We start from the raw sequence: 12,734 nt of genomic DNA on the forward strand, positions 1-12,734 counted from the left end.
AACTATGTCAGTCTGTGTGCATTTGGGGGAAGGGGGGGGTCGGATAGATAGCCAGATGAATTTTAACAGAAGGTCTTTGTGTAAAATATACAGACATTAAGAAAGAAATATCTTTTAAATCGGTTTTCAAGACAAATGTGAAGTTACAGGGCAAAAAAAAAGAGTATAGCAGTATTTTGTTCTGTATCGTGGTTACGTTATAGTATATACTCCAAGGCTGATGCTTCAAACCTGTTTCCATTTTTCAAACCTATTTCTGGTTAAATTTTATTTGAAAGAGGTTGTTCAGCTGCATATATAAGACAGTAAATACATTTGGAAAGGCTGAATTATGAGGAATTCTGTTTGCTGTACTTGTCTTCATCACATGTAGAGGTTATTTGGAGTTGTAAGGTATAAAAATTCAGCCGTTTAATATTATGTCTTAGTTCTTTATTTCTCAAGCACCAAAGTAAGAAGGCATAATCCTTCATTTAAGCAAACTGAATAGAGATGGTAATTGGAGACTTGAGAATTTAGGATCTGTTACATTACAAATGAATTTATAATTTATTCTCCTAGTCTGTGATAGCATAATCAGCTGCCAGCACTTGAAAGTTCTGCACACTTGTGATTTATTCAGTTCCATCCTGCTAAAACATGGAGCAGGGCTTTAATTGCCTTTCGTGAAGAATTCTGCCAGTAGGGAAATGGAGCCTCATTCCTTCATTTGCAGCCAGAAAGTGCTTACTTTGGGAGCTCTGAAGTTTGTACAGATTTTAGATCTACCTTAAATACATTTGCTTTAGCTGTTTAATGTCTAAAAAAATTAACACATACTTGAAGACTGCTTTTTACTCCGTTGACAAAGGAGTTTGGCTATCATGCTTATAGCTTCTGTACTTCTAACAACTGTTAAATATATAATGCTATACCATTTATCTCCCTGCATGTGTGCACAACTTGTAAATAATTTAATGTTTTACTTTACCACTTGGCTTCTTCACATAACTCTAACATGAGGAAGATAAAATTCTGCTAAATTATTAATTCACTGGGAAATGGAAACAACTGATATAATTTAAGCACCAAAAATGGTTCCCTTTTTCTCTGTGGGAATCAAAGCAGTGAACGCAGCTGGATAACCGTAAAGGAGCTAAATGGGCAAGGCGATCATAGAATAATTTAGATTGGAAAGGACTTATTTGGGGTCATCTAGTCCAACCACCTGCTCAAAGCCAATCTACGTATTATGGACATGCTCAGTTGAGTTCCAGGATGGAGATGTTCCAGGAATCTCCTGTGTCCTTGGACACATGGGCAGGGCACATGTTGCCCGTTGTCTGCCTGGCTGGTGGAATTTGGTGGCAGCCTGCACTGTTAAAAATTTTCCCACTGGTTAAAATCTTCCCAGCAAAGCACACAAGCGCTTCGGTGGCATTGTGGCAGAGATTATTTCTTGAACAAAAAATTTCCTGTTCACTCTAAATGGAAATTTAATAGATCAAAACACAGTGACTTTATGAAGGCTTCTAGGTCTTACTACTTAAAATAATCTGGTTTTGTTAATTTTCATACTAGCCAGTAATTTCTTTTAGTTATTTACTTGTTTTTGTTTTGTTTTGACACATCCATGTACTATATTTAGTTTTCCCAGATTGGTTTTAAATGTTTGAAGATAAATAAATGGTTGTATATAGGGAAATATAAGATCTTATAAGTATCCAGGACAGCAGCAAAGTCCAGGCATGTATCTGCAAAGCAGAGTGCTCTGCCACTCCAGTCTGATGCAGAAAAGCTTGCATGGTATCATGCATGGTTTAATAAGGAGCTATATAAACTGTAGTTAAGCCTGTGTTCTGCAAAGGTTCTGCACTCACTAACGACATTTTCCCTGATACAACTTTGGTTTGGTTTGGATTTCGGAGTGGCTGGGATGTTCCAAAATGTTTCTTTATTGTGTATCTTTAACATGAACTGCAGCATCTGTGCATTTTCTGTTTCATTTTCCTACCTGCTTCTGACTCCAAGGATATATCTGAAAATCCCATATGTTCTTCTGATGGGGAAGAAGGTCGATACGCGTGATGCTTTCCAGATGCGCTGCCTGTATTTAATGGTAGAAAATTAAAAATGTCCCGTGCAGACCTGTGAATTACTAATGGAGGCACCATGTGCTGCGGCCTCTGCACATCTCAAAACTGAGCAAAGATTACCCCTGTGACCAAATCTCCAATTTATGTTTGATTGCAAAATGAAAGGACCAGTTCCCGAGATGAGCCTGTCCTTCGGTTTGGAGTTCCACGCTGATTGTTGACCACCCTGGTCTGCCAACTGTTGTCAGTCACACAGGTGAAACAACAGAGGCTGTTTGGAGGGCAAAGCGGTTCTTCTGTGGGGAGGGTGGGATGTGTGTACGGACCAAGACACACACAGTTTAAATGCACAGGGACAGTATATATGGCCTGGTGGATGGAGTGGTGAAAGCAGGATCAGAATTGTCACCTGGAAGAGATGCCAGCTTTCTGGAGCAGATCACTCTCCTCAAAGATCGCAACTGCTTCATCCCTGAGACCAAGTCATTTTCAGTCTTTTAGTGTGAGCATTGTTGCTGCTGCTTTCTGAATAGTTGCACTTTCAGTGTCATCATCATCATCTTCCTCAGACAAAATGGGATTGATCGAATCAGTTGAAGAGTGAAATGAAGAGTAAAGCAATGGGGTAATGATTCTAATTGTCACACTTTTCAGAAACACATCCTTGATGGACGGCAGAGCATGCCTGTGTAACATTTCTATTGTATGGGGATAAATAAAAAGTGTTGGCACAGCACTGTCTTCAACTGACAAGTGACAAGCATCATTTAGATCATCTGGAAAAAAATAATCCGTGAATCCAAATGTAACAAATGAGACGAAACTCTGAGAGGAAGGAAGGGACTACTGACTGCAATTGACCTTTGGTTGTACATCTGTACAGCTGTGGAGAACTACATTTTGTACTCTTTGTAGGCTCTATTCACATGAGAGAATATGCAGGAAAATGTTTTTCCTCAGCTATAATTTTTTATGTGATGTTTTGGCTTTTTCTTTCTCGGTAGCTTCCATACTAACAATGCTACTTTCTTCAGTGTTTTCATGCAATGAGACTATGTCAAGAGGAGCCATGATTTCATCACAGCCAGTTTATGGTTCATATACTAAATTCACAAAATCTTCAGTGTCTTTCAACATGTTTTGACATAATACTTCATTTGGAGACTGTAACTCCAATGATGCATTTGCCTATTGTGCCTTTATATGAGCTCTAAGTGTATAGCCATAAACAGTAATCAGTAGTACTATTTTATTAAATGTGAAGATCTCTGCTGAAGAATCCAGAAGAGACAAGCACAGCTTGCAGTATTCATTTTAGGAAATAATCGTTAACCAGTATGCCCAACCTGGAAAACAATAGGTATTTGTCATTTCAGCAGCTTTCCACATACCACATTTTGTGCCAGGGTTATTGACTTTAACCAGAAGCCACATCATGTGTCTCTGTCCTGCTTGTCCTACCTGGAACATATCCACATATAATTCACCATGCAAATGCCCACACCCGGGAAGCAAGAGGGGGAGGTTACTGGGAGCGGGAATGCTCCCTTTGGCAGCAGTATGGGGTCAGGTCAAAGACAGTACCTGTGTGATAGTGGCTGTATTCGGTGTTGGCGCTTGCTGGTACGATGCTATGGATGGAATGAGTTTCTCAGTCTTTCTAAGAGTTACAGCCAAGTAACTACGTATCATACAGCATTTGTTTTACATTTTCAGATGGAAATTTTCTGTTGATTCTTAGCTGTCAAAGAGCTTTTAAATTTTTTAATTTAAATGTGGACTTGTCCTAGTCCTTTGCAGTTCCAGATGGCGTAAAGACCCTTGGTGTCTCTCTCACTGTGTGTTTAGATCTATTTGTTTGAATGTCTTTAATTACGGCTGCGTAATTAAAATATGTCTATTAGAACTGACTAGCTGATAAGCAGAATGAGGCAAACTAACTCTGAACAGACTAAAACTTTGACTGTCTAGTATAATCTGACGAATGTCCCACCAGTAGCACCCTTCATCCCAGTTCAACTAAATGTGTTTACCTGTACACAGGGAAAATCCTGTTTTTCTGGAGGCCTGCACGAACAATCATTGAACTCAGCAATTCATTAATTCTTTATGAAAATCTTATTCTTTCTCCGAACTCTTAGATGATTTATCACTCTTGCACCCCTATGGCCATTTCAGAAAGTTGCAATAGAAAACCTACTGTGCTGTATCCTAACAGTGGCCTGAGGAAAAATCGTATTAGGTTCTTACAGCCTAGGGATTTTTATAGCATTTCTAAAAGGTCCCTAAAAGGTATTACTTATAGCTGCATACCAGCTTTGTGAAGTATTAATAGCACTGTTTCTTTTGTGCTGAGTGGATTACTGCCATACAAATTTGTAATTGGTGTAACAGTGCATGCAGAAGAATTTCGAAGCAGCTACTCAACTGAAAACTCTTTTCCTTTATTAATACCCTGTTCATGGAGAGACTAAACAGGAGGGATTGTGAAATATGAAAAAGAATTAAAGCCTGACAGGGAAGAGGTGAGAGCTGAGCACAGGATCCCTTGGGTCTAAAGCATGTGGCAACAGAGAACATTTTTCAGAGGAAGGAAAATGGGGTAGCAGAGATTGAAGGCTCTAAGGGTGCTTCTGGCCTGTGGTAGCACAGCAAGACAATGTCATCTATTTATGTAGGTGCGCAGCAGTCATTTCTCACTGTACACGTTCGATTATTGAGAATACTATAAGCCATGGCCAGAGCCCACCCCTTCTGGGAACTGTCTAGATGCATAGATCCAAGTCCATACCATGTTCCACACTTCGTAACTGTCAAAGCTATCATCTTCAGGAAAAGACCTTAAACTCACCCATCTAATCATAGATTTTGCAGTGTCCTGAACATCAGCCTTTCTGAACAATCGAGAAACATCTTCCTAAGTGGTGCTGCAAGAGGTTGCTCTGTCTCCTGTAGAGAAATGAAAGAAGTGCAGGTTTCATTAATGAGCTGATCACTGATCTCAAATGTGGCAAACCCAGCTGGAGAGAGCAGCGGTATCTGGCCAGAGGGTAGATGGACAGAAACCCCTTTTCCCTGTCTGGCTGCTTCTGCCAGAAATCAAGCCGGTGGGGAAATACTGCGTACCTGCTGCAGTTGTCAAAAGATGCAACGTTTGAACAAGAACCCTCTTTTGAGCATAATCAAAGTATTCCCAAATTCCAGCAAAAGTTCTTTCAACATCAAATTTCGGCTTTCTCTTCGCCATCTGATTCTGCACAGAGCTGTTTGCTGGAAGGTCAGTCAATGTTGACTGCATGTATATGCCGTTTTTATATGGTCATATGTGTTTATATAGATATGTATATATATATACACATATAGATATGTATATACATGCATATATATTAAACATTAAACACAGATGATTTTTGAACAGAGCTTCCACTAGCATAACTTAATGTACAAAGGCAACTGCTTACCCTCAGCCCCTTAGTTTGATTACTACTATTGATTACAGATGTAGCTGGCACGTGATGGGAATGGCTAATGTGCCTAAAACTGTAGTATCTTTACAGGACATTGTCAATAAAGCTATATTTGATAAACCATTTTAAGTTACTTGTTTTCTCTGCCATTGTTTTATCTGCTTTACATCAGCATCTTCCCCTTGCCGTAACTGTGGTGTGCAGGCACAGCTGTGCAGTGACGTCAAGGGTCCCCCATCACTTTCTTTCTCCTTTTGCCACAAAAATCCCCTCTCTGTGGGCCCACTGCCTGCCATGGTCATCTCCCTCCCTTGGGTTGCGCTCACAGCAGCAGCAGTTGGATACTGAACAGAGAGCTGAGCCAGTGTGGTTGGCTCAAAGCATGGGCCTGTATCAAGCACAGGACAGAAATAATTCACAGGAGTTTGTTAATCTGAACAGATTCCTGTTCTTCACATGCCTTCACTTCTGACCAAAAAGGTGAGCCTTGTACCCCTGACAAATCTGCTCAACCCCAATCTGTAATTGTCATTTGCCAGGTCATTTTACCTAACAGAATTTAAATGGATGAGTGAGCTGGTGGCGATGGTTGCTTAATTAACTCCAGTATCACAGTAGCCAAAGCCTGCAGCTTTGAACAACACCAGGTGCTAATCAGGCTTTTCCCATGTTCTGCCCTCCTGGTCTTCACTATTTTAAGTGTAGTTTCCTTGCTCTTTCCCAGAATGTCTCTGAAGTTTTGAAATTGATTGCTGGTTGCCTTCAAAACTTAAAGGACTTACATTAAAGGACAAACTAGAAGAGCTGTCGTCTTAGATGTTAGACTGCACTTTGCTTGGCTGGTCATAAAGAGCCGTTCTCTTCTAGTTATTTGCCTGATCCACTGTAATTTTCCAAGTATTTTCTGTTGCTAATGGTGGAGGAACTTGTTCTTGTAGAGATGGGTCAAATTTATTGCTAACCCTCAAGAAATTCAGACATGCAATATAAGATTACTTGAATTAGAGGGACAGATGTTAGGCTTTACAAGTTTTTCATTATCTTGACAATTAAATATTATCACTTCCAGAATATTGAAACCCTAATTTTATATCTTGTGATTTTTTTTTCTTGTTTCTTATTGTACTTTTAAATTATGAAACACTCTGTATTGATTTTAGGATTTATTTTAGTTTAATTTTATTTTTTGAGAGAGATCGCTTTAAAGAAAGACTGGCAGCTGTGGTTCCGCAGCATAATGTGCGAGTATAAATAGAATGCAAGCTGTCCGTTTATCTCAGTCCTGATCTACTTATATTCATCTGATGCTTATTACAATCATGGTTTGTCGCTGAGCAGATACATCCAGTTAGGATTAAGCTTGGACAACTAACCTAATTCACTCTTGTGACTTAATTCGGGGTTTCGGTGTAGATTTCTTATAAAACCAAATAATTCTTTTAACTCCTAACCCTTAATTAATACCAAAATATTGAGAATTTATATCACTGTCTATGTTTTGGGGAGATACTGAACTTGTTTGTAATAGCTTTTACGTTTGCCAGGATATATCTCCATTCATATCTATTTCTGAGATTTCTCCCCACTCCAGCTTCTCCTTACATGTCATGGTATTTTGTTAAATGTAATTTCAGTTCACAGATTCTCTATATTACACTATGGGAGCCCTTTCTAAACTTTTTGTTAGAGAGAATGTTCTGATAGAGTAACCTGAAAGTGAAACAGAAAAATACTGTTCTAACAAGCATAAAAATAATACAGGCAAAAGATGTACCTAGACTTTATATTCATCTCATCCACATTGAAAAGGAAGATTCATTCTTTTCTTGTATTTTAAGAATATTAGAATATTCCTGGAATAATAATTTATTTCTTGGGTTTTCAGACAGGTTTTCCCTCAGCATTTTCCCTCTACAAGAGCCTTGTGGAATTTATGGATATAAAAATATGAAGTTCTGTGTCTTTAATGTCTCCGCTACCCTTTCTTTTTCATTTAAATTCAGCCTCTAGTTGACTTTTTACTGGTTTAGCCTAGTGACTAGCCTCTGGCATGGATTAAGTTTTGTCAACCTCTTCTTGATTTTAAAAATTAACACAAGCATAATACGTGCCATAATTCAACGTTTATGTATAGTTATAAGAAAGTTCAGGACTAAGCATAACAACAACCAGTGCTACCTTGTTACGGTATATGGGTGTTGAACTCTACAAAACAGATTACATTTCAGATTAGAAGTGGTTTGTATGTTATATTTTTAATGTGTGCAAAACCATCATTTTGTTCAATAATGTAGCGTGAGTCCAATTTAGCTTTCTGTTTGTACTTCTGTCCTCAACAAAATAAATATGTGTGCAGCGATAGTTGATGAAGCATGCTTTAAATGGAAAAATCTAAACAACATTTCACTTTCCTTCCCCCTCATTTCATTTCCACTGTTATTGTGAATGTGCTGATGCTGAAAGATACACATGGCACTTGCACCTTTTTAAAAAGACTATGAGATTTACCTTGTATGTACCCTTGTATCTGTTTTTTTAGAAACTGTTCCAAGAAACAGTAATTTCTGAGCTCTGCATGTGTGTGAGTTAGATGCAATTCCCCATATAATTTTCATAGCCTTTTATATTCTTCATGCGAGATCTGTCTTGCAGTCAGTCCTCTAGGTTTTTATCAGGGTTATGATGGCACTTCTGATACTGAAGTTTCTCTGCAGAATCTCCTGCCTGCAGGGACTCCAGGGGAAAAGACAGGACAAGTGGTAGATCCAGATCTCACAGGTGGATTCCTGTGTGGCGTGTGCATGGTGGGATCTCAAAGTGCCAGGCATGAGAGGTGCCATGTTTTCTTATCCATGAGATGCACTCTTTTCCCTGAAAAACATGATCTACAATTAAAGAGAAATGGCAACACCAGTGGCCATGGTATATCAGCAGATATGAAGATTAACTTGTTTTGAGGAGCGGAAGAAACACAGGAGAAACTCCAGAGCAACGTTGATTCTGCTACCAGAGCCTCTTCCAGTGTATAGTTAGGAGGGTATACATGGTCCTATAATGTGAACATTTCAGCGCTGCATTGAATGTGAGGATGTAGGGAAGGGCCTGTAAATAATTGTTAGGGTTTGGAGGAAAAATCACAGTAGGGCATTTGAGATGTCCCATAAAGATAAGGCTCCTATACAAAGAAAAAGATGAAAGGAATGATGAGAACACCCAGTAGTGATGAAAGCTATGGCAGCTTAATTTAGTGATTGCCAAGAAAATTTGAAGTTATTGTACTAAAATATTGTGAGATACCCCGGACTCAAAAGAAGAATCGGAGAGAGTGGATACAGACATAAGTCAGTGTGGTGAGCCTGTTGTCGATGTGCAACCCTATGTCTGCGGTCAGAAACAGACCTGGAAATGAAGCATGAGAAAAAATACTCTGTTTCAGTGCTGTGATTTTATTGGTTCCATCAGGCTGTTTGTAGTCACTTAAAGATAATCGTGGAGGTGTTACCCATTGAATGTTACTGTTTATATGATGTGAAAGAAGAGATAGGTGCAGTCTAGTTGGTTTTGCCAACTAACGCTCAAAGAATGTTACCATCGTTACACTGCTATGTAGTCTGCTGATGCAGTACAGAGCAGAGAAGAAATCCTTCTAATAGCAGCTTTTGTTATAGTAATGCCAACGGCAAGGGAAAATATTCAGGTTATTTTCCTGGAGATAGAGGCTGCTGCTGTTTGGAAACTGCATTACACCATCTGTTTCCTTCTGATTGCGCACCACCATAGGCATTGTTGTGATTAATTTCTTTGCTTCTAGGCACAAATTTGAGTGCTTGAAAGAAGATTAAAAGCTTGTTTTGCGGACAGGCATGTAGCTAATGGCTAGCTTTCAGTAGGATTGTGTGTACTTAATAACTTTACAACTCAAGTCATCAATCTTCTGTGTGCATTTGATATGTGAAGAAAGCAAGGAGAACGTCTTTTTGCTTCATTGTAATAATCCTCTGCACAAATTGTTGGTGAGGTTTCCATCGTGTGCCACTAGTGTCACCGCATGCTCAAAACACCGCTGGGACAAACAGTCACTTTTCTACCTGGTGGCTCAGCTGCTGGAAGAAGATGTGATTAGGGGACTAGAGCATCTCTCTTATGAGGAAAGGCTGAGGGACTTGGGTCTCTTCAGTCTGGAAAAAAGACAACTGAGGGGGGATCTTATCAACGCTTATAAATACTTAAAGGGTGGGTGTCAGGAGGATGGGGCCAGACTCTCTTCAGTGGTGCCCAGTGACAGGACAAGAGGTAACAGGCACAAACTTGAGCATAGGAAGTTCCATCTCAACATGAGGAGGAACTTCTTTACTTTGAGGGTGGCAGAGCCCTGGCACAGGCTGCCCAGAGAGGTGGTGGAGTCTCCAGTTTCTGGAGACATTCAAAACCTGCCTTGACACCTTCCTGTGCAACCTGCTGTAGGTGACCCTGCTCTGGCAGGGGGGTTGGACTAGATGATCCCCAGAGGTCCCTTCCAACCCCTACCAGTCTGTGATTCTGTGATGTGTAGTATCATTGGCGTCCCACTCAGTTGTCACATTGGGTCCTTTGGTGATGAGGCTGGTGTGCTCCAAAAGCCCCCAACAAGTCATAGCCTGCCAGGCAGGAGGAAAGCCCTGATGGTTGGCAATCTGCCACAGCTGTCTCCTGGTCACATTTGGTGCCTCCACTTGGAAACTTGGCAGCAAGGAGCAGGTTGCTGTGTTGTCTCTGCAGATGTTGTTGTTCCCAGAACCACTGCTTTGTGCTCCCCAGCGACAAGCAGCACAAGAAAATGTGGAATTTTGTCTAATGTGGATGCTGTGCCTTATTTCAGTTCCTCTTTTGTTTGAACCCTGAATATATAGTACAGTGGCAGTGTGTAGCATGGTGGTTTTCCACCACTAAGCTGTTCCCTCCTTTCCTTCCTTCCTTCCTTCCTTCCTTCCTTCCTTCCTTCCTTCCTTCCTTCCTTCCTTCCTTCCTTCCTTCCTTCCTTCCTTCCTTCCTTCCTTCCTTCCTTCCTTCCTTCCTTTCCTTCCTTTCCTATCCTTTCCTTTCCTTCCTTCCTTTCCTTTCCTTCCTTTCCTTCCTTTCCTTTCTTCTTTCCTTCCGCTTGGTAGGTCTTTGATCCAGGATGAGTAGCACGGCTGCAACGCAGTGGCCTATCTCCTTAGTGTAAGGAATTTGGAAAACAAGCGATACTTGCATGAAATGCGTCAGTTTGTATTTATTTTGAGACCTTCCTGGATCGTCACGTTTCAAGATTGTCACATTTGCCTGTGCCTGTGATTTCATGTTGAAAGTCAAACATTTTCCAGCTAAAACTGTAATGATTCTCCTCTGTTAGCATGGTATATTCAAGCTAGTATTTTGTAATAAGTTTGTTAATATTTACTTCAATGTGACTTAACTAAAGGTTACCTGTTTTAATTTGCTTTCAGAGTAATGATAATTGTTGGTACACCATATTTCAGAACATTTAATTATTCATTTTAATGTGCTCAGTGGTATTATATTGGGGTTGTGGTGGATCTGTGACCATACAGGACATAGTTAAACAGAACTGAGAGGAAAATGTTAACTGCCAAGTAAAGCAGCATTATCAATTTCCTCTCTCCTGCACTGAAAAAGACAGGGGGAACAGACAGTGTAGGGTTTCCTGATATGTTTTAAGAAAGCCTGGGATTCATTTCCCCTCCCTTCCTTCCTATTAGTTGTTTGTTAACTCCCAGGAAGATTCACGTTTTTCTTGTGAGACCTCTCTGCTTACATATCCTGGAAACGGGCTTTGCCTTTGAGGGACTCGGTCCTCACTTCTGTGCAAATTCAGGGGGAGGAAGAGGAGACGGACTGATGGTGAGAGTCTAACTTAGGGAAACAAACCAAAGAGGAGTTTCTAAGTGACAACAGTACATTGACAACAGAATTTTCATTTGGTTTGCTGTCCCCTGAGGAATACAGTGTGCTTCAGACACAGAAGTAGGAAATACAGCAAGTGTTAGCGTGAGATTTCTGCCCTTGGAGTGCGGAGTTGTGAACTTATGAGCAAGACTGTGAAGTTATAAGAAGGACCCTCGACTTGCCCTTCTTCAGGAAAACTGTTGGATGTCTCTTTGCAACAACTGAACATCCCTCCCCTTAAGGAGAAGGATGTGAAGACGGAGGCGATAGTACCAGCTACTTGGGATGAGCAGCGGCTTTGGATCGCCGTGTGCGGCTGGCGTGCTCTAACAAACTGCACGTTTTGCGAGGGCTTTTATTCATCGGAAACAGCAAAGGGCTGTCAGTTTGGATACAGTTATTTTGGATGAAACACTGAACAACAGACTGTTTCACGCTTGTTTTGGGAAAATTTCATCTGCTAGTCTGTCCTGCTTACGTGAGAAGCCGTGCCTTCTTTATTCATACTAGCCACACTGAAAGCAGACTGAAAGCTGTGGCAAGATGTCCTGTCTGCTGGGTGCAGCATGCTAGGAACTGAGAAGGTCTTGCAGCTTTGTGCAGAAACTGTCTTGGCATTTTCCATCCATTAAGTACAACCGATTTTCCTTTTTTCTTAGTAGTAAAACCGGGTATTGGTTTCTCAGGAAGAGCACATATAATACAAATAGCTGAACTGTACCCGTTTCCAGTTCTTTAAATCTGCCTTCCTTTTTTATCTTTTTTGCTAGTTTGAATTTGAGAAAGAAATTTTATGTTCCATTGACATTTTAAAACAAAATCAGAGTATCTTTCAGTGCATTAGAAGAGCGTAATTCTGAAGAGCTGATTTTTTATTTCCCTTGGTGAATAACTTGGTGAAGATACAGGGATACACATCAATGTCTCAACGACGCCTTTTAAGGGAAGGACATTTTAGGGTCCTACCAAGATTCATCCAAATCCTGCATGGCAGACGACACTCACGAAATAACCCACGCCAAATATGCTCTGGTGAGATGAATGTATAGGTGATCCTATAGTGTGATTTATATCTATATAGAGTGTTTGCACTTAAATTTGAGCAGTGTGGGAGGTGAATATGAGCCGTAAGTAGCCTAGTATTGGTGTTACAGATTTTCCCAACTCGGATGATTCTTGCAGGAATGAGTATTTTTTCTCAAAGCATACTGATGTAGGGATCCAGCAACACTTATAGTTAAAAAATATGTATCTTTATGCATATTAG

General features: G+C 40.3%; 1 protein-coding gene across 11 annotated transcripts in view; it reads left to right on the forward strand.

Moving 5' to 3' along the window:
* The window catches only part of MCF2L (MCF.2 cell line derived transforming sequence like), a 179,070-nt gene that overhangs the window by 52,918 nt on the left and 113,418 nt on the right, over window positions 1-12,734 (forward strand). The window contains exon 1 of one of the 11 annotated variants that reach the window (XM_063338031.1): window positions 11,365-12,499. The exons of the other annotated variants lie outside the window; for them this stretch is intronic. Within the exon in view, the coding sequence (XP_063194101.1) occupies window positions 12,388-12,499 (112 nt within the window). The 5' untranslated portion in view covers window positions 11,365-12,387. Of the gene's footprint in view, window positions 1-11,364; window positions 12,500-12,734 lie in introns of those variants that run through there. 11 annotated transcript variants of the gene reach the window in all.

Source organism: Chroicocephalus ridibundus, chromosome 1, assembly GCF_963924245.1.
Source record: "Chroicocephalus ridibundus chromosome 1, bChrRid1.1, whole genome shotgun sequence".
NCBI lineage: Eukaryota > Metazoa > Chordata > Aves > Charadriiformes > Laridae > Chroicocephalus > Chroicocephalus ridibundus.